A 22,915-nucleotide genomic window follows, 5' to 3' on the forward strand; every position below is an offset into this window, starting at 1 on the left:
GGCAGATCATGGACAGAATGGAGGGACACCTGGAGGTGGGCTCTACACTGGGACCAGGTGACCAGAGGGCCCTCATTGACAACCCTGCAGACATCTTGGTCATCGCCGGGTATTTCCTGCTGGTCATTGGTGTCGGCCTGTGGGTAAGAAGTCAAGGGGAAGCAGGAGAGAAAGCATTATGGGAAAGCATTATAGTTCTGCAAAGGGCTTATGCCTGAGGCTCCAGTGTCCCAGGTTAAATCCTCAGCACCACCATAAGCCAGAGCTGAGCATCTCTCCTCTCTCTCTCTCTCTCTCTCTCTCTGATTGAAATAAAATATATATTTTAAAAGTCAAGGAGGATGGGGGAGGGAGATAGCACAGTGGTTATGTAGAAAGGCCTGTGGTACCAAAGGTTTCAGCTTCAAACCCCAGTACCACCAAACGCAGAATTGAACAGAATTCTGATAAAATAAATAATAATTTAATTAAATTCAGAATTCAAGGAGAGTTGTCTTGGGGTCAAGTTTCTAGAGTATGAGGGGTAAATTCCAGGAGGTCCCAGAAGGCCAGGCAGGATGCTTGGATTTTGAGGGAGAAACCTGGGTTTAAGAGTTAGAGAGGGGAGTCAGGCGGTAACACAGTAGGTTAAGCGCAGGTGGCACAAAGCGCAAAGACCAGTGTATGGATCCCGTTTCGAGCCCCAGGCCCCCACCTGCAAGGGAATCGCTTCACAAGCAGTGAAGCCGGTCTGCAGGTGTCTGTCTTTCTCTCCCCCTCTCTGTCTTCCCCTCCTCTCTCCATTTCTCTGTCCTATCCAACAACGACAACAACAATAATAACTACAATAATAAAAAACAAAACAAGGGCAACAAAAAGGAATAAATAAATATTTTTTAAAAGAGCTAGAGAGGTATTATTTATTTATTTATTTTGTCTCCAAGGTCATCACTGGGACTTGGTACTGAGGAGATACCACCTTTCCTGGCAGCCATTTCTCTTCCTTTTTCTTTCATTTTGATAGAGAGAGAGAGAGAGAGAGAGAGAGAGAGAGAGACCAGAAGCACTGCTCCACCACTTGTGAAACTTCCTGCTGCAGGTGGAGACTGGGGGCTTGAACCTGGTTCCTCAAGCATGTGCTCTATTGGGTGAGCCACCACCCAGTTCCTGTGGGTCACAACATTTTGATCTTCTCAGGAAGGCCCTGCCAGCACATACTCCTTCCCTCTCTCTGGGGATCTGGTGGATTTTCAGCTGAAAGAGCCTTCCTTCCCCAACTCCCTCCCTCCCTCCCTTCCTTCCTTCTCTTGGTGGTTATTTTATTTTTATTTTTACCAGATCACTGCTCAGCTCTGGCTTATGGTAGTACTCAGGATTGAACCTAGGATCTTGGAGCCTCAGGCATGAAAGTCTTTTGGAGAACCATTATGCTGTCTCATTATGCCCCAGGAGCAGCATTCAAAATGAAGTTTCTGTCCCTCTTTCCGAGGTCCCCAGGACAGTGAGGGCAAGCCCAGCCACACTCAGGCGTGGGTAGCTGGGTAGTTGGTTGGGGCCTGGGTCTTACTGGGGCCTGGGAGATTATGGGGGGGTGGGGTGTGAACCACGGAGAGAGCCAAACCCTGGTTAATCTTCAGCCTGGAACAAGGCTGAGGAATGTGTTTAGGAAGCTAATGAAATCCAAACATGTGCCCTAATCTGGGTCTTTCCAGTCCATGTGCAGAACCAACAGAGCTACCGTTGGAGGCTACTTCCTGGCTGGACGAAGCATGGTGTGGTGGCCGGTGAGAGGGGCTGGCCTGTGCAGTGGGGCGGGGGCTAGAGATGCCCCCCCTCACCCTCATCTCTGGCTGTCCAGGTGGGGGCCTCTCTCTTTGCCAGCAACATCGGCAGCGGCCATTTTGTGGGCCTGGCTGGAACTGGAGCAGCAAGTGGCTTGGCTGTGGCTGGATTTGAGTGGAATGTGAGGCCTTCCCCTTTTTTATGACAGCCCCCATCTTCAGTGGGAACCCTTGAAAGGGTCACATCTGGGGACACGCCAGGCAGTGGGGGTGACGTGAGATTCCCCATCTGAGGAGACAGGCTTCTGATAAGGGCCACAAACACAGCCTGAAGGCAAGGGGCTGTAGATGGCCCCTTTCAGGTCACCTAGATCTGCCACTGCCCTCTGTGACCATGTTTCACCCTTCCCTGAAGTGGAGTGAGCAGCCCCAAAGAGAGTGAAGTGTTTACAGTTCTGATGCTCTCTGGAGTTGTGGCCTGTGAGGACCTCTGGGTCAAACTGGAATCCCTTCCAGAAGTCAAAACCAAACAAAGCTTTGGGGCTGAGGTTCACCTCAGAGGGTTGGGAGGTGAGGGTGACACTGTCAGGGCTTTTTGAAGGAAACCTGTGAGCTGAGCCACAAAGGGCAGGAAACCTGGCAGAGTTAGGTCAGGGGGTCATGGACTGAGAAGGCCCCTTTTCTTAAGGGCTCAAGACACATCAAGAGAGTGGCCCGGGAGCTGGTGCAGTGGCTAGAGAATTGGACTCAGAAGCATGAGGTTCCGAGTTCAGTCCTCAGCATCCTGTGTGTTAGACTGATGCTCTGGTTCTCTATCATGCTGATAAATAAATACATCACACCACAAAAATAAATAAATAAATAAAAAATAAAAATATATATATATGTATATATATATGGTATCAAGTCACTTGATGCCCAGGGACACCCTCTGTGGTTGCAACTGTGGGGTCAGGGTCTCCCACAGGGGACTCCTCTATCCTCAGGCCTTGTTCGTGGTGCTGCTCCTCGGCTGGCTCTTCGTACCAGTGTACCTGACGGCGGGCGTCATCACCATGCCCCAGTACCTGCGCAAGCGCTTTGGCGGCCACCGGATCCGCCTCTACCTGTCTGTGCTCTCGCTGTTCCTCTACATCTTCACCAAGATTTCGGTGCGATTGCCCAGCGGGACCCCAGTAGGAACCCCAGTGGAAGTCTCTAGAAAGGTCCCAGGGGTGGGTGGGGTGGGACTTAGGAGGACCTCGAAGAATTGTGCTGGAGGTGAAAGCTGGCGTAAGTGGGGCCTGGGAAGGCCGGGGCTGGCCACCTAGGAGGTGGACCTGGGTCCCCGTCCTGTGCCCTGGGTCCTGATCTGCACTCTTGCTCCTGTCCCCAAGGTGGATATGTTCTCTGGCGCTGTGTTCATTCAGCAGGCCCTGGGCTGGAACATCTACGCCTCCGTCATCGCACTCCTGGGCGTCACTATGATCTACACCGTGACAGGTGGCGAGGCAGGGCTGAGGGAAAGCAGTGGACTGGGGAGACAGCCTAGGAGTTTGGGGGAGTCACCATAGGAAAGAGGGGTGGAAGGTTCATTAGTGTGAGAAATCCAAAACCCCCACTGACTGGAACTATCAATAGTTTGGAGTACTGAGCCCAGGTAAGATGACGACTCCTCCTCTTCTCCCTCCTCCTCCTTTCTCTTCTTCTCTTTCTCTCCTTCTCCTCTTCCACCACCACCTCCTCTTCATTCTTCTCTCATTTCATCTTTCTTCCTCCTCCTTCTTTCTTAGAATCATTTACTTATTTTTTTTAAAAATTTATTTATAAAAAGGAAACCCTGACAAAACCATAGGATAAGAGGGGTACAACTTTGCACAGTTCCCACCACCAGAACTCCATATCCCACCCCCTCCCCTGACAGCTTTCCTGTTCTTTAACCCTCTGGGAGCATGGACCCAGGGTCATTGTGGGATGCAGAAGGTGGAAGGTCTGGCTTCTGGAATTGCTTCCCCACTGAACATGGGCGTTGACAGGTCGATCCATACTCCCAGCCTGTTTCTCTCTTTCCCTAGTAGGGGAAGGGCTCTGGGGAAACAGAGGTCCAAGGCACATTGGTGGGGTTGTCTGTCCAGGAAATTCTGGTCACATCCTGCTAGCATCTGGAACCTGGTGGTTGACAAGAGAGTTAACATACAAAGCCAAACAAAATTGTTGAACAATCATGGACCTAAAGGCTAGAATAGTGAAAATAAAGTGTTGGGGGGGGGGGTTCCTCCATTTTGTAGATAGCTAGTAAGCTTGTTTTAGTTATATTTCAAAGGGCCTGTAGCTATACTGGTGTTTTTGTTTTTGTTTGCCTGAGCCTGAAATCTGATATGCAGGTGGATCCAAGTTATTGTCTGGGGAGATGATGTCATGGCTGGGAAAAGGACCAGAAAGGTGGATCAGGGAAGAGAGTAGCTCCCTAATATGGGAAAGGGGTATAAATATTGTTGACTGTAAACCCCATTGATCTGATTTGGTCTGGGGCCCATAATTAGCTTAGGAGCCTGTTGGACCTCTGCATCCCTGTAGATCTGAGCTCACATTCTGTGGTCATGAGTAGGAACGTTCCATGCTGACCCAATATCGACCCATCTTCCTCAGGTGTAGCATAGAGTATGTTGTCCATCCTCCCTTCGGAGGATGGAACATTCTCTACCACTGTTGATCCAGGTTGAGAGCAAGGTCCTATGGGGGCCCACAAAGGGATCTATTGTGTTGTTCCTGATAGAAATGACCAGTAACAATGGAGAGAGGGATTTATTCGAGTTCTAGGCCCATCAAGTCTGTTTGGGAATCTCAGGACTCCCAGATTAGGGCCCCAGCAGAATCATTTACTTATTAATGAGATAGAGAGGTGGAGAACCAGAGTGTCACCCTGGCAACACACGTTGCCTGAGATCAAACTCAGGACCTCTTGTTGAGGGTCCAACACCTTAGCCACTATGCAACCTTCCAGGCCACTCTTCATCTTCTTGAGTGCCCGGGAGGGGTAAGTGGACTCAGCCAACCTCCAGCTTCCTCTGCCCAGTTTGGCAGTTCGCAGGTGGAGCCCAAGGCCTGCTGGTGGGTGGGGAGCTGGCTAGGCGGAGCCTGGTCAGCTTTGGGGGGGGGGGCTGGAACTGAGGACTAGACCCTGGAGAAGCACCCTCTTCAATTAGGGTCAGAAAATGGAGTGGGGGGGTGTCCTGCTTGGCACCTAAAAATATCAATAGGTGACACCCTTCCTCCCCGTGGCCCCATGTTAGCATGAGCCCAGAGCATAGACTGTGCCTCTGAAGTCTGTTCTGGAAGGGGCACCGCCTCCTCCAGGAAGTTCCCCCTCCTGACACAGCTTGTTGCAGGGGGGTTGGCGGCGCTGATGTACACGGACACTGTGCAGACCTTCGTCATCCTGGCGGGTGCTTTCATCCTCATGGGTTACGGTAGGGGGCGCTGAGGGGGGCGGGGCGCCTAGGGCCTGTGGGTGCGAAGGGGCGGGCGGGGGTGCGGCTTTGCAAGGTGTCTGGACCCCTGTCCGCCTTCCCCGCACAGCCTTCCATGAGGTGGGCGGGTACTCAGGACTTTTCGACAAGTACTTGGGGGCCGTGACGTCGCTGACGGTGTCGGAGGACCCCGGCGTGGGCAACATCTCCAGCTCCTGCTACCGACCGCGGCCCGACTCCTTCCACCTGCTGCGGGACCCGGTGTCAGGGGACCTGCCCTGGCCCGCGCTGCTCCTGGGGCTCACCATCGTCTCGGGCTGGTACTGGTGCAGCGACCAGGTGTGCGAGCGGGGCAGGTGCAGCCTGCACTTGGGGGTGGGGTACCCCGAGCTGGGTGGCAGAGACAACGGGCACAGCGTCAGTGAGGGCTGAGCTCCACTCCAGTTGGTGCACAAAGCAGCGCACTACCCAGGAGAGCTAGCTCATTGGCTCTAAGCCCTAAGCTGGGTGAGGAAAAAGAATATATATATATATATATATATATTTCCACTGCTTCTGATGGCTTTTTTTTTTTTTATCTTTATTCATTGGATAGAGACAGCCAGAATCCAAGACGGTAGTGAGAGATAGAGAGGGAGAGAGATGGGTCTGGTGGTGGCGCACCAGGTTGAGTGCATGTGTTACAAAGCACAATGACCCAGGTTCAAGCCCTCGGTCCCCACCTGCAGAGGGCAAGCTTCATCATTGGTGAAGCAGGGTTGCAAGTGTCTCCCTGTCTCTCTCCCTTTCTACCTCTCCCTACCCTCTCAATTTCTGGCTGTCTCTATCCAATAAATAAAGATAATTTTAAAAATTTAAAAAGAGAGAGACACCGGCAGCACTGCTTCACCACTGGCAAAGCTTTCCCCCACAGGTGGAAACTGGGAGCTCAAACCAGGGTCCTTGCGCATTGTAATATGTGCACTCAACCAGGTATACCACCACCTGGCCTGCCTTTTTTTTTAACACATGCACAAACATACATATACATATATATGTGTGTATATATATGACGGGGAGAGAAACCTGTAGTCTGCTTCACCACCACTCCACCCCTGCAGGTGGGGACCCGGGGACTTGAACCCGGGTCCTTTTGCTCATGGCGCTCTGCAGGGTGCGCCACCACCGGGGCTGGGTGAATTTAAGCTCTCAGGATGGGGTGCGGGGTAGAGGGCCCTGGAGGCGGGGGCCCAAGCGCAAGCCCTGTGTGCTGGCAGGTCATCGTGCAGCGCTGCCTGGCGGGGAAGAACCTGACGCACATCAAGGCGGGCTGCATCCTGTGCGGCTACCTGAAGCTCATGCCCATGTTCCTCATGGTGATGCCGGGCATGATCAGCCGCGTCCTCTACCCAGGTACGGCCCGCCCTGTGCCCACCCCCCGCCAACCCCACCCCGTGCCAGAAGGAGCCGTCAAGAGTCCTGGGTGTGGGAGTCCCACCTGCCAGCAGCCCCCAGCCCCATAGGCTTTCCGTCCTGACTTGGGCCCCTGAGTTCCCAGCCCAGGGCCCTTCCCCGCAGACGAGGTGGCGTGCGTGGCGCCCGAGGTGTGCCAGCGCGTGTGCGGGACGGAGGTGGGCTGCTCCAACATCGCCTACCCGCGGCTGGTGGTGAAGCTCATGCCCAACGGTGAGCGCGCAGCCCGTCCCGCCCCGCCCCACAGTGAATTCCCCCCCCCACCGCCGCCGCACCCCGCCTCACGCCCCGCCCCGTCCCTCGCAGGTCTGCGCGGGCTCATGCTGGCAGTGATGCTGGCGGCGCTCATGTCCTCGCTCGCCTCCATCTTCAACAGCAGCAGCACGCTCTTCACCATGGACATCTATACGCGCCTGCGGCCCCGCGCCGGCGACCGCGAGCTGCTGCTGGTGGGCCGGTGCGGCCCGGCGCCCCCGCACACCTTCCCTCCCACGACCCCTGGGCTCCCCAGCACCCTGCATCCCTTGGGCTTCCCTGGAACCCCTTTCCCGGGGCCCTCTGCATCTCATGTGACCCCTGCAAGCACCTGGGCTCCCCTGATGCCCGCAACGCCTCTGCTGTGCTCCCCGCGCCCCCCTACGCCCCCTGTGCCTCCCCCACACACTCTCCTGCGCCCCACTGCGCTGCCCTGCACCCGCTAAGTCCCCTCCCCCCGTGAGCTCCGCAGGACTCCTTTGAGCTCCCCTGGGCTCCTCAGCGCCTGGTTGCACTGCCCTGCACCCCTCTGGGCCCCCAAGGCCTCCATGTGCTCCCTGCTGCTCTCCTGCGCCCCTTGGGCTCTCCCGGCTTCCCCGGGTGACGCTCCCCGCCCCCCGCCCCCCGCAGGCTGTGGGTGGTGTTCATAGTGGCGGTGTCGGTGGCCTGGCTGCCCGTGGTGCAGGCGGCGCAGGGTGGGCAGCTCTTCGACTATATCCAGGCCGTGTCCAGCTACCTGGCGCCGCCCGTGTCTGCACTCTTCGTGCTGGCGCTCTTCGTGCCCCGCGTCAACGAGCAGGCGAGTGCGGGGATTCGGGGCCTGGGGGCGCCTGCGGGACCCCGGGACTGGGGGCAGCCCTGCTGACCCTCCCGGCCCCGCAGGGCGCCTTCTGGGGGCTTATCGGGGGCCTGCTGATGGGCCTGGCGCGGCTCATCCCCGAGTTCTCCTTTGGCTCCGGGAGCTGCGTGCGCCCCTCAGCCTGCCCCGCGCTGCTCTGCGGCGTGCACTACCTCTACTTCGCCATCGTGCTCTTCGTCTGCTCGGGCCTGCTCACCCTAGTCATCTCACTGTGCACCCCGCCCATCCCCCGCAAGCACGTGAGCGCCCCCCTCTTCCTAGGGGGTCCACAGTTCCTGCAAAGCCCATGCACAGGCCTGGTCTCCTACACCGGGGAGGTGGGCAGCGGGCAGTCCAGCCAGTTTGCATCTGCAACACAGGGACGATCGCGTATTATTATTTAGCCCTTTATGTATTGAATCAAGACAGAAACGGAGAAGGAAGGAGATAGAGGAGTGGGAGAGACACCTGCAGCACTGCTTCACCACGTAGGAAACTTCTCCCCTGCAGGTGGGGACCAGGGGCTTGTACCCGGGACCTCGCATCCGTGGTAACGTTAGCTCAACTGGGTATGCTACCACCAGGCCCCTATTCTTATTTTTTAGATCTTTTCTTCTTGAACAGAGCACTATTCAGCTCTGGCATATGGTAGTGTTCGGGATTAAACCTGGGACCTGAGGTTCAGGCGTGAAAATTATGCCATCCTCCCAGCTGCAGGGCCTCCACAGTTTTAAGTGTCCAGCTGAGTTTGGCTTGGCTTGAAGAGACAGGGAGGCTGGACCTTGAGCTGAGCCTGGGCTAGACTGGACCGGAAGTTAAGAAGCGCAGGTCTGGGGTGGGGAAGGGGAACCAGCGCCCCCACCTGGCCTCTGCTCCTGCCCTCCCCAGCTCCACCGCCTGGTTTTCAGTCTCCGGCACAGCAAGGAGGAACGGGAGGACCTGGACGCAGACGAGCAGAGCGGCGCCCCCTCAACCCCGGTTCAGAATGGGCACCTGGAGCAGGCGGTGGAGATCGAGGGTGAGGTCTGCCCGGGACTTGGGGTGGGGCAGGCAGAAGACCCTGCAACTAACTGGGCACCTCTCTGCTTCCCAGAGCCTCCGCCCGCAGCGCCCGGCCCCTTCCGCCGCTGCCTGCTCTGGTTCTGCGGGATGAGCAGGGGTGGGGCAGGTGGCCCCCCGACCCTGACCCCAGAGGAGGCAGCTGAGGCGGCCAGGCGGCTGGAGGACATCAGCGAGGACCCTAGGTGGGCCCGCGTAGTCAACATCAACGCTCTGCTCATGATGGCCGTAGCCACCTTCTTCTGGGGCTTTTATGCCTGAGGGGGGGAGGCAGCAGTTTTGTGGATGCCAGGAACCGCTGCCAGGGCAGGGCTTAGCTCCAAGGAGTTGGGGGGCAGTGAGAGACAGGAGTGGAGGCCTGCCTCCCGATTTGTCCCAGAGAGGAGTTCAGCCTCTCCGAGCGGCTTTGGTCAATCAGTCACAGCAGCTCTGTCAGGCACAAATAAAGCTGCCTTGCCCGTCCTCCTGTGGCTGCTGTCTTTGCTGGGGCTCCTGTCCTGAGACCTGGGTCTCTGGGCTGCTCACAAGCCCTTCTTCCCCAGAGCCAGGAGCCAGGTGGCCCGCCACTCATCCACTTCTAGCTGGTGCTTCTCAGTGTTCCAGCCGGCATCCCTCAGTCCTGGGGAGAGAGGGCATGGGGTGTGTGTGTGTGGGGGGGGGGTTGTTACCAGGACCTCCTGGGAAGGAGGAGTGGGTGCAGGCATTGTGCACCATCTTGGCTCCCCAAACTGAGGCCCACACTTGGTTATGGAGAGAGAGCCACAGAGAAGGGCTGGGATGGAGCAGGAGCTAAATCAAAGGCCATCACCACCACTTACTATACATGGCCTGAACAGACAGTACATGGCCCAGCCTCAGAACATCCTAGCCACCCCCCACCCCCTACAGAAAGGGAAACTGAGGCCCAGATGTCCACAAAGATGTACCTTTCAAGAACTTTGGGAACAGCTTGTCCAGCACTTGGTGTGTCTCCCTGACTATGGCCCAGCTGTCTTTCTCTTGACCTGGAGGGAATGGGGTACACACCCAGCTCTCAGGCTCCTGACACCACCACAGCACCCCCAGCCCCACCCACCATGCAGACTGTACATGGTGAGACTCTCACCTGCCTGCATTCGGCTCCTCAGCTCCTCCAGCTCTCCCGGCAGGAGACCGTCTCTCTGCAGGGCTCGGAGCAGCAGCCCGTGGGTGGCAGCCCTCAGTACAGTCTTGGGGCCTGCCGTCTGGCCCAGAACTACCTGGACCTGGTCTGAGGGAGATGCAGGAAAGAGACTGGTGTCAATCAGGAGCCACCTCCCCAAACACCCTCCTTCACCCGTCCACCCTCAGAGTCTTGGCCTGGCATGAAAGGCCACCTCATTTCACTTTTCCTCTCTGGCTTCACTTCCTGGTAATCTCTAGAGTTAAAAGGAAATGTCCCACTTTCAAGTACAGCTTCCCAGCTGTCTTTAATGACTAATAAAGCCTAGTACTTATTCCTCAAGAGATGACCCTGGACAAAGAGAAGTGGCCTCCAAGGTCATTTTTTGGGTTTTTTTTTTGCCTCCAGGGTTATCACAGGGCTCTATATGAATCCACCACTCCTGGAAGTCTTATTTTCCCATTTTTTTTTGTTGCCCTTGTTGTTATTATTGTTATTCCTGTTGTTGTTGGATAGGACAGAAAGAAATCAAGAGGTAAGGAATACAGAAGGGGAGAGAAAGATACCTGCTGACCTGTGACTCCCCAGCAGGTGGGGAGCCGGGGACTTGAACCAGGGTCCTTACGCCGGTCCTTGCGTTTTGCACCATGTGCACTTATCCTGCTGTGCTACTGCCCAGCCCCTCCTTATTTAACTATATATTTAAGTTTTTAAAAAGATTTTTCTTAAACTTTTTTAATGTTTATTTATTGGATAGAGATAGCCAGAAACAGAGGGGAGGGCGAGGGAGAGAGGGAGACAGGCAGAGAGACACCTGCAGCACTGCTTCACCACTTGTGAAGTTTTCCCCCTGCAGGTGGGGACCGGGAGCTTGAATCTGGGTCCTTGCACACTGTGGCCCTCTTTTTTTCTTTTTCCCCCCCAGAGCACTGAGCAGCTCTGGTTTCTGGTGGTGCAGGTGACTGAACCTGGGACTTGGGAGCCTCAGGCATGAGGCATGACAGTCTCTTTGCAGAACCATTATGCTATCTACCCCTGCTAATTTTTTTATTATCTTTAGTTATTGGAGACAGAAAATGAGAGGTATGGGGGAGATAAGAGAGGCACAGAGACAGAGAGACACCTGTAGCCCTGCTTCACCACTCACAAAGCTTTCCCCCTGCAGGTGGGACACGGGGGCTCAAACCCAGGTCCTTGAGCACTGTAACATGTGCACTCAACCAGGTGCGCCACCATGTAGTCCCGTATGTTTAAGTCTTTTTTTAAACATATACTTTACTTATTTGGGATAGACAGAGAGGAATTCAGACAAGAGACAGACAGCTACAGTACTGTTTCACTGCTCATGAAGCTTCCCCCTATAGGTGGGGGCCAGGAGCTTGATAAAATGTATCTTATTTATGTATTTAAGATAGAGACAGAAGCAAGTCAGACGGTAGCACAGTGGGTTAAACGCAGGTGGTACAAAGCGCAAGGACTGGCATGAGGATCCTGGTTCGAGCCCCCGGCTCTCCACCTACAGGAGAGTCGCTTCACAAGCGGTGAAGCAGCTCTGCAGGTGTCTATATTTCTTTCCCCTCTGTCTTCCCCTCCTCTCTCCATTTCTCTCTGTCCTAGCCAACAACGACATCAATAACAACAATAAAACAACAAGCGCAACAAAAGGGAATAAATAAATATTTAAAAAAAAAGATAGAGACAGAAATTGAGGGAGAGCGAAGGGGGAGATAGGGAGACAGTCGCAGCACTACTCCACTGCTTGTGAAACTCTCTCCCCTGCAGGTGGGGACTGAAGGTTTGAACTTGGGTCCTTGTGCATTGTAATATATGCCTTCTACCAGGTGCACCACCCAGCCCCCATGTCAGAATCTTGTGTGTGTGTGTGTGTGTTAACCCTGGGCCCTGAAGCCTTGTATATGTGTAACTTTACTATTACCAGGCAGATATTTTTTCATTTCCAGTAGACAGATACAGAAACAGAGAGACACCACACTACGCTGGTGTTTCCCCTGTGGCTGTGGTGCCCCTAAGTGGTTCTGGGGCTCACGCCCAGGCCTAGTCATGGCAAAAACATGTGCCCTACTGGCCCACATGTTCTTTCGTTTCTCCCCCAACTGGTATATCACCATCTGTCTATTAAGGCCAGCCTGGGAGGTGAGCAGGGATAAGGCGCTGGAATTTCAGGCACAAGGTCTGGAGTTTGACTCCCAGCACTAGAAGTGGCAGAGTGATGTTCTAGCTACCCTCTCTCTCCTCTCCCCTCTCACTAATAAACAACGATGTCTTCTTCCTTTCCTTTTAAGTAAAAAGGACCTATTAAAAATTCTTAAAAAATATGTTCCACTTGGGGAGTCGGGTGGCAGTGCAGAGGGTTAAGCGCATGTGGCGCAAAGTGCAAGGACCGGCTTAAGTATCCTGGTTCAAGCCCCTGGCTCCCTACCTGCTGGGAAGTTGCTTCACAGGTGGTAAAGCAGGTCTGCAGGTGTCTATCTTTCTCTCCCACTGTCCTCCCATCCTCTCTCCACTTCTGTCTGTCCTATCCAACAACGACGACATCACTAACAACAATAACCACAACAATAAAACAACAAGGGCAATTAAAGAGAATAAATAAATAAAAATAATAATAAAATGTTTCACTCTGGTATAGAGTTCTGAAAGGCTGTGTGCATTCAAGTAAGCAAAAATGATAAAGCTGGTAACACACTGAACAGATTAGTTAAACAGAAACAATTTCTCTGCCTGACTCTTGTTTTTTAATATTTTCTAGAAAAAACAATTAAAAATATTTTATTTATTTATTAATGAGAGGGACAAGAGGAGCGAGAGAAAGAACCAGACATCACTCTGGCACATGTGCTGCCAGGGACTGAGCTTAGGACCTCATGCTTGAGAGTCCAATGCTTTATCCACTGAGCCACCTCCTAGACCACAAAAAAAAAAAAATTTTTTTTTTGGATCCTGCAGGTGAGTACTGTTAGCTCTATTTTTACAGAGGGGTACTGAATTTCAGTGGGGTATAGCTCTCAGCCTACGATCTCTTCAAGACCCTGGGAGTTCAGGGTTGATCTAGACTTGGGCCCTGGAGCCAGAGGAGTGAGAAGCTGAGCCCCTGAGGGGGCTGTGGGCGTGCTCAGGTGAGCAGGATGCCGCACACTTACTCTGTGCCGGGTCCCAGCGAAGGAGGTAGGGTTCTTGATGTCCCCTAACCAGCTGTTGTAGTTCAAAGGCACTGAAGGAAGGAAGGGAGCGTGGAGGAAGGGACACAGCTGGTCACTGTGAGGCATAACCGTCTGTGCCGCCCCCATCCCTACCCAGCCCTTAGCCATCACCCATCAGCACCCCACAACCCATCCTTCTCCCTGCATCCAGCCGCCTATTTTCTTTCAATAAAAGATTTTTTTTTAGTTCATGAGAGAGATAGACTCAGAGTATCACTCTGGCACATGCAGTGCCGGGGAGTGAACTCAGGATTCAGGCTTCAGAGTCCAGTGCTATAGCCACTGCGTCACCTCCCAGGCCATCAGCCATTCCCTTAGCCATGACCCACCTTGCTGTATAAACCCTGCTGCCCTCAAGGTCCCCTTGGGGTTCCCAGAACCGAGGAAGGATGGTGTGGGGAGGCCCGTGTATAGGTTGTGTGTGCGGGTTCTGTCAGGGGTGGAGGTGGCTGTCGTGAGGGGTGGGAGACACTGGACCACTCACCTGGAGACCACGCGGTGTAGAGGGACCCCCAGGGAGAGAGACAGAGACGGCAGGAAACCTGTGGGAAGCTGAATTAGCGTAGGGGTGGGGGGAGGGGGTGGTGACCAGGAGGACAAGGACAAGGACTTGAGAGAATGAGGGGGGGACCTCACCTGTCCACAGTGGCTCCATCTGATTGGCAGATGTGGGGTCAAGCACCTCTCCCCGCTGAAGAAAGTGTGTGAGGACCATGCGGAGGCGGCCCTCGTTCAGCGTCTCCATGACCAGGGCGCGCACTGCGCGGTAGTTGGCATAGATGTGCAGCGCAGTGAGGAGACAGAAGCAGCCCAGGCTGAAGCTGGGGCGAGAGAGCGAGCTGGTCCTGGGGCAGCCACCCAGCCGTGCCTCCACCACGCCTTGGCCCTGGCTTACCTGGGGTTCTCTGACACGAGCGGGAGCATCAGGAGGCTGACCAGGAGCCCAGCCAGGTTCACCAATGTCTCCTGGAAATGGGGGTGTGGTTTGCGGACCTGGACTGAACCGACTGAACAGCCTGCAGTGCCTGTCTGCACCTTCCTCCCTGTCCCAGAACCCTCCGGGGCTCCCTGCGCTGACCTTGGGGACCACAGAGATTTTTCTTTTCTTTAGTGAGTTCAGATTGGGCAGGGGAGGAGTCACTTCACCGGGCAGGGTGAGCACCTTGCTGTGCGAGGCTCAGGTTCAAGCCACTGAGGGGGTCGGAGGATAATTCAGCAATTGAGGGTCAGACTTGCATGTCTGAAGGCCCAGAGTCCCAGGCTCAATTCCCAGAACCACTATATATACCAGAGCTGAACAGTCTTTTGATCTCTCTCACTCTCTCATTTTCTCTCTGATAATAAACAAAACTTTGAAAAAAAAAAAAAAAAAAAACAAGCTCTTCCCTGAAGAATCAATGCCAATGCTCAAAAGGTTCAGGATAGTGTGACTGGGCTCACCTCAGGGGAGAAGACCCCAGGCTGCCTAGCCCCGACTCCTCATGGGTCGGTGTCTAGACTAGCAGCCGGACTATGGGGATCCTAGGAAGAGCTGATCCTAGCAGAGAGAGGATCTGAGGCTGGAATCTGAGCAGGGGTGTGTGTGTGTGCAGGCGCGCGCGCGTGCGTGTGCGCGGGCCGTGCGCGCATGTGGTGGGGGAGGGGATTCTGCCGCAGCCCCACCTTTCCTCCAGGCTCCCTTGGCTGGGTAAGGGGCAGGCTGAGGAGGGTTTGCTAAACTGCTGAGTAGAAGCCTCTGGTCAGTGATCCCAACCACCTTACGCACTGAGCACTTTTTGACTTGCCAAGTGCTCTGGGTAAGACACCCACCTCCTGGGGTGTGGGCAGAACACCTGCCTCCCAGGGTGAGGTGCCGCTGTGGCCCAGTGAGGGCAAAGGCCTGCTCTCCACCACACGGGGGCAATGGGCAGGGGCTGAAGCAAGTGCCCTCCTATCTGGCCACCTGCTTTGATTGTCAGAGCAGGGGGGGCACATACGAGTCTTCCAGCATCTGCCTCACCCCAAACCCCAGGATCAGACAGGAGGTTCTCCAGATACCCACAGTCTGGCTTGGCCACCCGTCTGCTCCCCCCCGCAGGCTCACCTGGCTGCCATCTTTGGCTGACACGTCGGCCATGTTGTTTCTTCGGGCCTGGTGCATGGTCAGGGCGGCCCGAGTGGCCCCGCCGGCCACGCTCACGAGGCACTGGGCAGGGGAGGGAAAGGTGACGGTCAGAAGAGTCACAGGTGCTCCTGTGGGAGGGCTGACCCAACCCAGCTTGTGAAGCTCCACACAGCCCTGTGACCAACCCTGAGTGCCATGCCTGGGGTCTCATCCTTACCCACACTTCCACTGGGCTCACCACCCCTTGTTTTGGGAGGAAACCAAAGTCCTACCTGCTGTCTCACCCCACCCCCCAGACCTGGCCCCAGAGACTTTCTGTCCTCAAGGTAGAGGAAGCTTAAAGACTATGCTCAGGAGTCGGGCGGTAGCACAGTGGGTTAAACGCACGTGGCGCAAAATGCAAGGACCAGCCTAAGGACCCCGATTCGAGCCCCTGGCTCCCCACCTGCAGGGGAGTCGCTTCACAGGCGGTGAAGCAGGTCTGCAGGTGTCTTTCTCTCCCCTTCTCTATCTTCCCCTCCTCTCTCCGTTTCTCTCTGTCCTATCCAATAACAATGACATCAATAACAACAATAATAATAACTACAACAATAAAAGCAACAAGGGCAACAAAAGGGAATACATAAATATATATATATTTTTAAAAGTCTGTTATAATAGCTATACACTATGGGCAGACTTTAAAAAAAAAAAAAAAAGACTATGCTCAGTCCAAAACTTCCCTCTTTCCAATTTCTACTTTTACTGCACCCTCCACCTTGCCAAACTGCCAGATGCAGTCTGCCTTCCAATTCCATCCACCCACAACTAACTCTCTTCTGCTTGCCCCAGCCAAGGCCTGTTCTGCCTTCCAGGCCCGTTCTGGTGGCCCAGGCCTCCCACGGTACCTGAGAACCAGGCTGTAAAGCTCACAGAGAACGGTCACTAGTCAACTTCACCCAACTCACATTCACCTCACATTTTCGATGCTAGGACAGGTCTAAGTGCCGTGATGTCATTCAGACACAACCCTTGCCCTCCTGAAACTCCTACGTGAAGAGACAGTAAACAAATAATTGTGTAGGCAGAGGAAATAGTTTGCTCAAAGTAAGAGGACAGAGTGGTACAGAATGAGGCTGGAGGGACTGATAAAGACTTAGCTGTGTGGAACCCCGCAAACCTCATTAAGGTCTTTGTTCTTGTGGTAATAGGAGCAGAGAGGTGGCCTGACTTACTTTGACTTTTTTTTTTTTTTTAAGCCAGAGCTCAGTTCTGCTGTAGGCTGAACTTGGACCCTTGGAGACTCAGGTATGAGAGTCTTTTGCAGAACCATTATGCTGTCTCCCCCACCAAATTTCTACTCTTAAAAGGATTGTTGGGGGGCTGGGTGGTGGTGCACCTGGTTAAGCGCATACATTACAGTGCGCAAGGACCCAGGTTCAAGCCCCTGGTTCCCACCTGTGAGGGAGGAAAACTTCACAAGTGGTGAAGCAGAGTTGCAGATGTCTCTCTGCCTCTCTTCCTATCGCCCTCTACCCTCTCAATTTCTGTCTCTATTCAATAATAAATAAATAATTTTGTTTAAAAAAGGATTGTTGGATGGTGTGGGTGGTGGCACAGTGGGTAGAGCTTGTGTGTATAAGCTCGAGTTTGATCCCTGACATCCCATCTGTCAAGAGTGATGCTCTGATTTCCCCCCCACTTGTTAATAAATAACTGTAAAACCTAAAGTTATTGGGCTGCTCTGAGGCCCAGAGGAATGAGAATGGAAGCAGGAAGACTGTCATGGAAAGTGACTGTGCTTTCTCAGTAAGGAGAAGCCTCCAGGTGACGTGGTGGCGGAACGAAGGGAGAGGTTTAGCCAGCAGATACCAGAACCAGACAGAGGTCTGGCTGAGGGTGATAAGTAAAGGGACGGAGAAGCAGGTGACAGCCAGGCTTCCGGGTGGTGGACTTCAGGGACAGAGGCATTCCTCACTTGAGACTAGAACTTGGGGTAGGTAGGTAGGTAGAGGTGTGTGTGTGGTTTTTTTTGTGTGTGTGTGTACACACTCCATGGCCTTTAGTTCCGTATTTAACAGACAAAGACACTGAAGCCCTGAGGGTGGAGTTTAGTTGCAGGATCTGAAGCAGGAGGTGGTGCTGTGGATAAAGCACTGGGTGCTCAAGTATAAGGTCACGAGTTCGATCCTTAGCATCACATGTGCCAGGGAATGATCTGGTCTTTCTCTCTCTCATTAATTAATTAATCAACCAATTGTTAATAAAATGAAACAGATGGCAGAGGTCACAACACTTGGTTCCCTGTCAGAGCAGTGGCTTTCTCTGGAGTTCCCTTCCCTGAGGGGCAGGATAGAAGGGATACTCATGGCATTTAACACCGGGTCAAGGAAGTTACAAATGTCCTTCATCTCAAACAGTGGCTCGTTCAGACTAAGTCAGACCTGGTGAAGAAACAGTTTTAGAGTGACCTTTGCAACAGACACATGGGCTTTTGAGATGGATGGCCCATATCCTTCTGAGTGATTTTGGGGTGGGGGCTGATAGCACAATGGTCATGCAAAGAGACTCTCATGCCTGAGGCTCTGAAGTTCCAGGTTCAATCCCCTGCACCACCATAAGCCAGAGCTGAGTAGTGCTCTGGTAAGAAAAAAAAAAAAAAAAGAAAAAAAGAAAGAAAAAAAGTGATTTTATGGTCCGAGCTTGTTTGTTTCTGTTTTCCCTCCCCAGAGTACCAGTTCACTTTGCTTCTGGTGGTGCTGAGGATTGAACCTGCAACCTTTGGTGCCTCAGGCATGCAAATCTTTCTGCAGAACCACTATGTTATCTCTCCATTCCATGAAGAGTCTTTACTGTGTTAGACCCATAGGCTAAGCTTGTGAGGCTGCAGTTTCCTCACCTGAGTGTTAGGACATTCTAAGTGGAGGTAGCTGTGGGGGTGGTGGGCTGCTGGCCTTCCTGTCGGGGAAAAACCTGCATCCATCACACTTGCCCCTCCGGCCTGTGTGGCCTGTGCTTTCTGGCTCCTAGACCTTCAACCTCACTCTCCTCTCTGCCCAGAACACTAGAACACTCACTCTGCACATTAAACTCATTCTTTACGACCAAGGGAGGGTTTTCCATATCCCCTGAACATTCTGGGAGCTTCATCCTTTTGAAAGTCCCTATGCTTCTCACCTAGATAATGAGTGTAGAGATATTTCTTCACTCCTGTGAGGATGTCCTGTGTCAGTAATGATAGCAACAACAAATGCTGGAGAGGTTGTGGGGCAAAGGAACCTTCCTGCACTGCTGGTGGGAATGTAAATTGGGCCAATTAGAAAGCCAGAAGTGGACATAGCCTATGGCCCTGCAATCCCTCTCCTGGGGCTATAACCTAAGGAGTCAAACACACCCATCTAAAAAGATCTGTGTACACCTATGTTCATAGCAGCACAATTTGTAATAGCCAAAACCTGGAAGCAACCCAGGTGTCCAACAACAGATGAGTGGCTGAGTTAAGTTGTGGTCTATATACACAATGGAATACTACTCAGCTATTAAAAATAGTGAAGTCACCTTTTCCACCTCATTTTGGATGGAACTTGAAGGAATTGTGTTAAGTGAGATCAGCCAGAAAGAGAAGGATGAATATGGGATGATCCTACTCACAGACAGAAGTCGAAAAATAAGAACGGAAGGGAAAACACAAAGCAGAACTTGGACTGGAGTTGGTGTAGTGCACCAAAGTAAAGGGGCTCAGGCACGGGGGAGCTCAGGTACTGGAATATGATGGAGGAGGACACAGGTGGGGAGGGGGGTTGAACTGTCATATGGAAAACTGAGAAATGTTACATATGTTACATACCAATTACTGTATTTTACTTTTGACTGTAAACCAGTAATCCCCCCACCCCCACCCAATAAGGGAAAAAAATATCTGTTCAGTTGTGTGAAAGGTAAGAGGGCCTATTTCTATGCCAAACATTAGCAGGTAACTCAGTTATTTTCCCAGAAGAATGAGTGGTAGGCAGGGCGCTGTGGTGAGCTGATCCCTTCTCTCTCTCTGCTCAGAGCTTGCTCGCTGGTCGGGTGGCTCTAGATGCTGCCTTACAAGCGTCTAGCTGAGGTGCCACAGGCTGTCTGGCTGAAGGAAACGTGACTGGGTCTGAACAGACACCTGAGGGCCTTCCCAGCTCCAGTAAGAGCACACAGGGCCCAGCTGTGTGCCTTGGGCCTGGGTACCACTGAGGGGTGTACCTTGGCCAGGTTGCTGACGCAGACAATCACGGTGAAACAGGCGGGGTACAAGGGAGCCAGAATCTCCAGGAGCATGGCCACGTCGTTGAGGATGTCAGCAAACAGCCTACAGGGGAAGAGTCAGAGGTAAGAAGTCTGAGGCAAGAGACCTTTATGACAGAGGGTCCTCCCACCTCTATCCCAGGGGGCCCCTTACCTCCACTGCTTGGCATTACAGTCCAGTTTGCTCCTGTTGGGCAGAGAAGCTGGTTTGTGATTTGGGCTGCAGGACAAAGCATGTCCTGTGGGCAGTGCAAGCCAGTCTTAGGACGTGACTAGGCTCAAAGCACCCAAGAAAGCCCAGAGTCCAGCAGGCAGCTGTCCCAACACGGCTACTGTCACCTGAGATGCTGCCCTTAGCTCGAAGGCATTATAATCAGTGGTCACCATTTCCCCTGCTAACCTGACACACCAAGAACCGAACACCTGATTATCCGATAGCTCCTTGTTACCCTTTGGTCCTCTTCTGGGAGAAGCTGTCTCCAGGCTCCTCTGCCATCTCCCCTCCTCTTCCTGCTGCCCCTGTACCCCCCCCCCCCACCAGTCTATATTCTGGACTAGTGAAGGCCACGTACCACCTCCACATGGTGTGGACGACTAGCTCTGAGAAGGAACAGACCTGGACAGTGGCCGAGAAAGGCCGAGAGACAGGTGGGCTCAGACATCCAGACGCGAGATATTCCTAGCACACAACCTCTGGACGGCCGCCTCGTCACTGTGGCTTCCATAGGCACAAACACACACCTTGGGGCCGAGTCTCTAAGGCTCCAGCAGCAGGTGTACTGCAGCCTCTAGCTTAGCCCTGAGTTTGCATCACACGGACGAAGAGGACAGGCTGCAGCTGCAAATCCTCTTATGAGCCAGACACTGTGCAACCTGGTGACTTCAGGTTTGCTTCACATCTGCAGTGGTGAAGCAGGGCTGCAGGTGTCTCTCTGTCCCTCTCCCTCTCTCCCTCCCCCTTTCCTCTTGATTTTTGACTGTTTCTACCCAATAAATAAATAAAGATAATAAATTTAAAAATACATATATTTCTGAGCTCCGACAATAAAACTGCTAAATCTTCTCTGCCCTGGAAACCAGGAGTGGGGAGCTGAAAACACAGTGTGAAGCGAGACACCTGTGACTTGAGAGACTGACCAGAAGCCTGCTGACAGGAAGATGAACTCACCCCTTCCACCAAGCAAAGACGATGCGGCCCAGCATGCCCGTCGAATCTGGAGGAGAGAGGCACTGGTGAGGAACAAGGAGGATCTTGGGAGCTGTGGGACTCTGTCGACCCCGTTGCTGAAATGGCAGATTCACCTCTGGTCCCTACCCTCGGGAGCTCAGCCTGGTAATGTGCTCTCTGGACAGACACAACTCTGAGGTAGAAGGGCCGCAGTTCCTTGGAATGCACCCAAAAGGCATCCAAAGGCATCAAGCAACCACAGATCAGAGTGGCACTTTTCACAACCACAAGTCCCCGCCACCCCCCAAAAAAAAAAAAAAAACAAGTAGGAGAAAGCATCAATTCTGGTTTGCACCAAAGTAAAACTCTGGGAAGAGAGAGTAAGGGAGTGAGCGGAGAGGACACTGGGGTCCTGGTGCTGATGGTGGAAAAGGGCTTCAGTCAGGGGTGACAGTGTTCTGCAGACACCTTTCGAGGGAAGATGAGAAATTGTACCCATGTGTCAACAACTGTAATGCAAACCATTAACCTCCAAATAAAATGACTAAAAAAGGAGGAGGAGGAGGAGGAGGAGGAGGAGGAGGAGGAGAAGAGGAGGAAAAGGCCTGGTACAGTTAGTCATACTACACTGAATGTGAACATTCAGTGAAATAGAGCAGGGGAGACAGTATCATGGTTCTGCAAAAGATTTCCACGACTGAGGCTCTGAAGTCCCAGATTCAATCCCCTGCACCACCAGAAGCCAGAGCTGAGCAGAGCTCTTGTTGAGAAAAGTCCAATGGAACTGAACGAATGATATCAGACGGATAAATCCTAGTATCATATTCTTCCATGAAAAAAAAATGTGGGCTGGGGAGACAGCATAATGCTTGTGCAAAAGCCTTTCAAGCCTGAGGCTCTGAAGTCCCAGGTTCAATCCCCAGCCCCACCATAAGCCAGAACTGAGCAGTGTTCTGGTGTCTCTGTCTCTTTCTCTCTGTATCTACTCTTTCTCATTACAATAAATGAAATAAAATATTAAAAAAAAAAAGAAAGAAAAAAAAGATGTTTCCAGTGGAGAAGGTAAGTCTGGCCCATGTCACCTCACAGCTTCCTTCTCTCTGTGCCCCCCCCCACATAAAGGGCCCAAGTCTTCAAACTCTAGCAAGTCCTCTGTCCACTGTCCCTGTCCTTCCTGGTACTCACTGTATGAGGCCTCCCCCACTGTTTGGTTCTCAAACAACCCTTTTTTAAATTAATTAAAAATTGTCCAGTTTTTATTTTTGATTAATAGTGGGTTACAGATTGTAAGATTACAGTGTATATTTCCACACCCAACACTAAAGTCCTCTGTCCTCACACTCCCACCTCCCAAATATAAATACCGGAGTTCTCAAAAATCTTAGAAACAGTTTGCTTGCTCCCAAAGAGTCCTTTGTGATCTCCCTGCTAGACTTACTGGTTTAACTCTTGTTTATTTTGTTGTTGTTGTTTGTTTGTTTTCACCGGCCTCCCTAGCACCCTGGCACAGAGATGATGGGCAGTGAACATTTGTTTTGCAGGGAGGGTGTGATTGTCCCTATCCTGAAGAGACCATTCCCTCTGCCACCTACACACACACACACACACACACACAAACACACACACATACAGTCTGTCACAACCTGCATTTCAAATCCTTTTCATTTACTTCCATCCTAGGTACAAACCCCTTCCAGCAAGAGCATCCACAAGAACTTGAATTTCTTGCCCTTTTTCTTTTTACAAGTACTTTTGCCATACCTGAAGACTAGGTTAACTCTAGGCGTTTTAGGGGAGAAGCAGATTGTGCTGTATGCATTCACCCCAAGCCACAAACCCCATCCGTGGGCACTGAGGCCTTCTAACGAGATACCTCTCCCAGCCCTGGATATATACATATTCCTTCCTCCTAGAATGAATCAATTTCCCCCACCCAAGCCAGCTGGCAGTTTTAATCAGTATCTACACTTTTAAGCAGCTATCCACAAAGAGATTAGGGGCAAAGAGGAGAGAACGATCCATTTAGGGGCCTGGGTTCCAGATGATTAGGGACAAGTAACAGTTATTTGAGGGGCCCCACATGGCTCAGGACGAGGCATTCTGGCAGAGAGCGATAAGGTCCAGGCTTTGAACATGCGCGGGGGTGGGGGTATTTTATGCTAAGCCCCGCACCACAGGCCCGAGCCAAGTCTGAATTGAATCCTATCG

The 22,915-nt window shown here is 52.7% G+C and overlaps 2 protein-coding genes across 6 annotated transcripts in view; one reads left to right on the forward strand and one right to left on the reverse strand.

Annotated features, from left to right (window-relative positions):
- SLC5A2 (solute carrier family 5 member 2) lies at positions 1-9,275 on the forward strand. Of its 4 annotated transcripts, none has more exons than XM_060173120.1 (14): positions 1-143; positions 1,692-1,763; positions 1,838-1,942; positions 2,747-2,911; positions 3,137-3,242; positions 5,129-5,209; positions 5,319-5,548; positions 6,466-6,601; positions 6,740-6,874; positions 6,968-7,118; positions 7,547-7,715; positions 7,799-8,014; positions 8,643-8,772; positions 8,848-9,275. In XM_060173120.1, exons 1-14 carry the CDS (start codon positions 9-11, stop codon positions 9,072-9,074), a joined length of 2,058 nt encoding a protein of 685 aa, XP_060029103.1. In that variant the 5' UTR covers positions 1-8; the 3' UTR covers positions 9,075-9,275. The 4 variants fall into 4 exon arrangements, with proteins under 4 accessions (XP_060029103.1, XP_007530106.2, XP_060029101.1 ...); XM_007530044.3 differs by having other exon boundaries at positions 6,767-6,874; XM_060173118.1 differs by having other exon boundaries at positions 8,643-9,275.
- RUSF1 (RUS family member 1) overlaps positions 9,026-22,915 on the reverse strand; it is a 14,961-nt gene continuing 1,071 nt past the window's right edge. Inside the window, exons 3-13 of one of the 2 annotated variants that reach the window (XM_016191270.2) lie at positions 20,708-20,753; positions 19,694-19,726; positions 19,498-19,603; positions 15,259-15,360; positions 14,071-14,141; positions 13,812-13,996; positions 13,660-13,717; positions 13,116-13,186; positions 9,919-10,062; positions 9,740-9,817; positions 9,026-9,432 (exon numbers count right to left, since the gene is read on the reverse strand). In XM_016191270.2, coding sequence (XP_016046756.1) covers positions 9,335-9,432; positions 9,740-9,817; positions 9,919-10,062; positions 13,116-13,186; positions 13,660-13,717; positions 13,812-13,996; positions 14,071-14,141; positions 15,259-15,360; positions 19,498-19,603; positions 19,694-19,726; positions 20,708-20,753 — 992 coding nt within the window. In that variant the 3' untranslated portion in view covers positions 9,026-9,334. The remainder of the gene's footprint in view (positions 9,433-9,739; positions 9,818-9,918; positions 10,063-13,115; positions 13,187-13,659; positions 13,718-13,811; positions 13,997-14,070; positions 14,142-15,258; positions 15,361-19,497; positions 19,604-19,693; positions 19,727-20,707; positions 20,754-22,915) is intronic. The other variant, XM_016191272.2, reaches the window with a different exon arrangement.

This window comes from Erinaceus europaeus, chromosome 15 (assembly GCF_950295315.1).
Source record: "Erinaceus europaeus chromosome 15, mEriEur2.1, whole genome shotgun sequence".
Lineage (NCBI taxonomy): Eukaryota > Metazoa > Chordata > Mammalia > Eulipotyphla > Erinaceidae > Erinaceus > Erinaceus europaeus.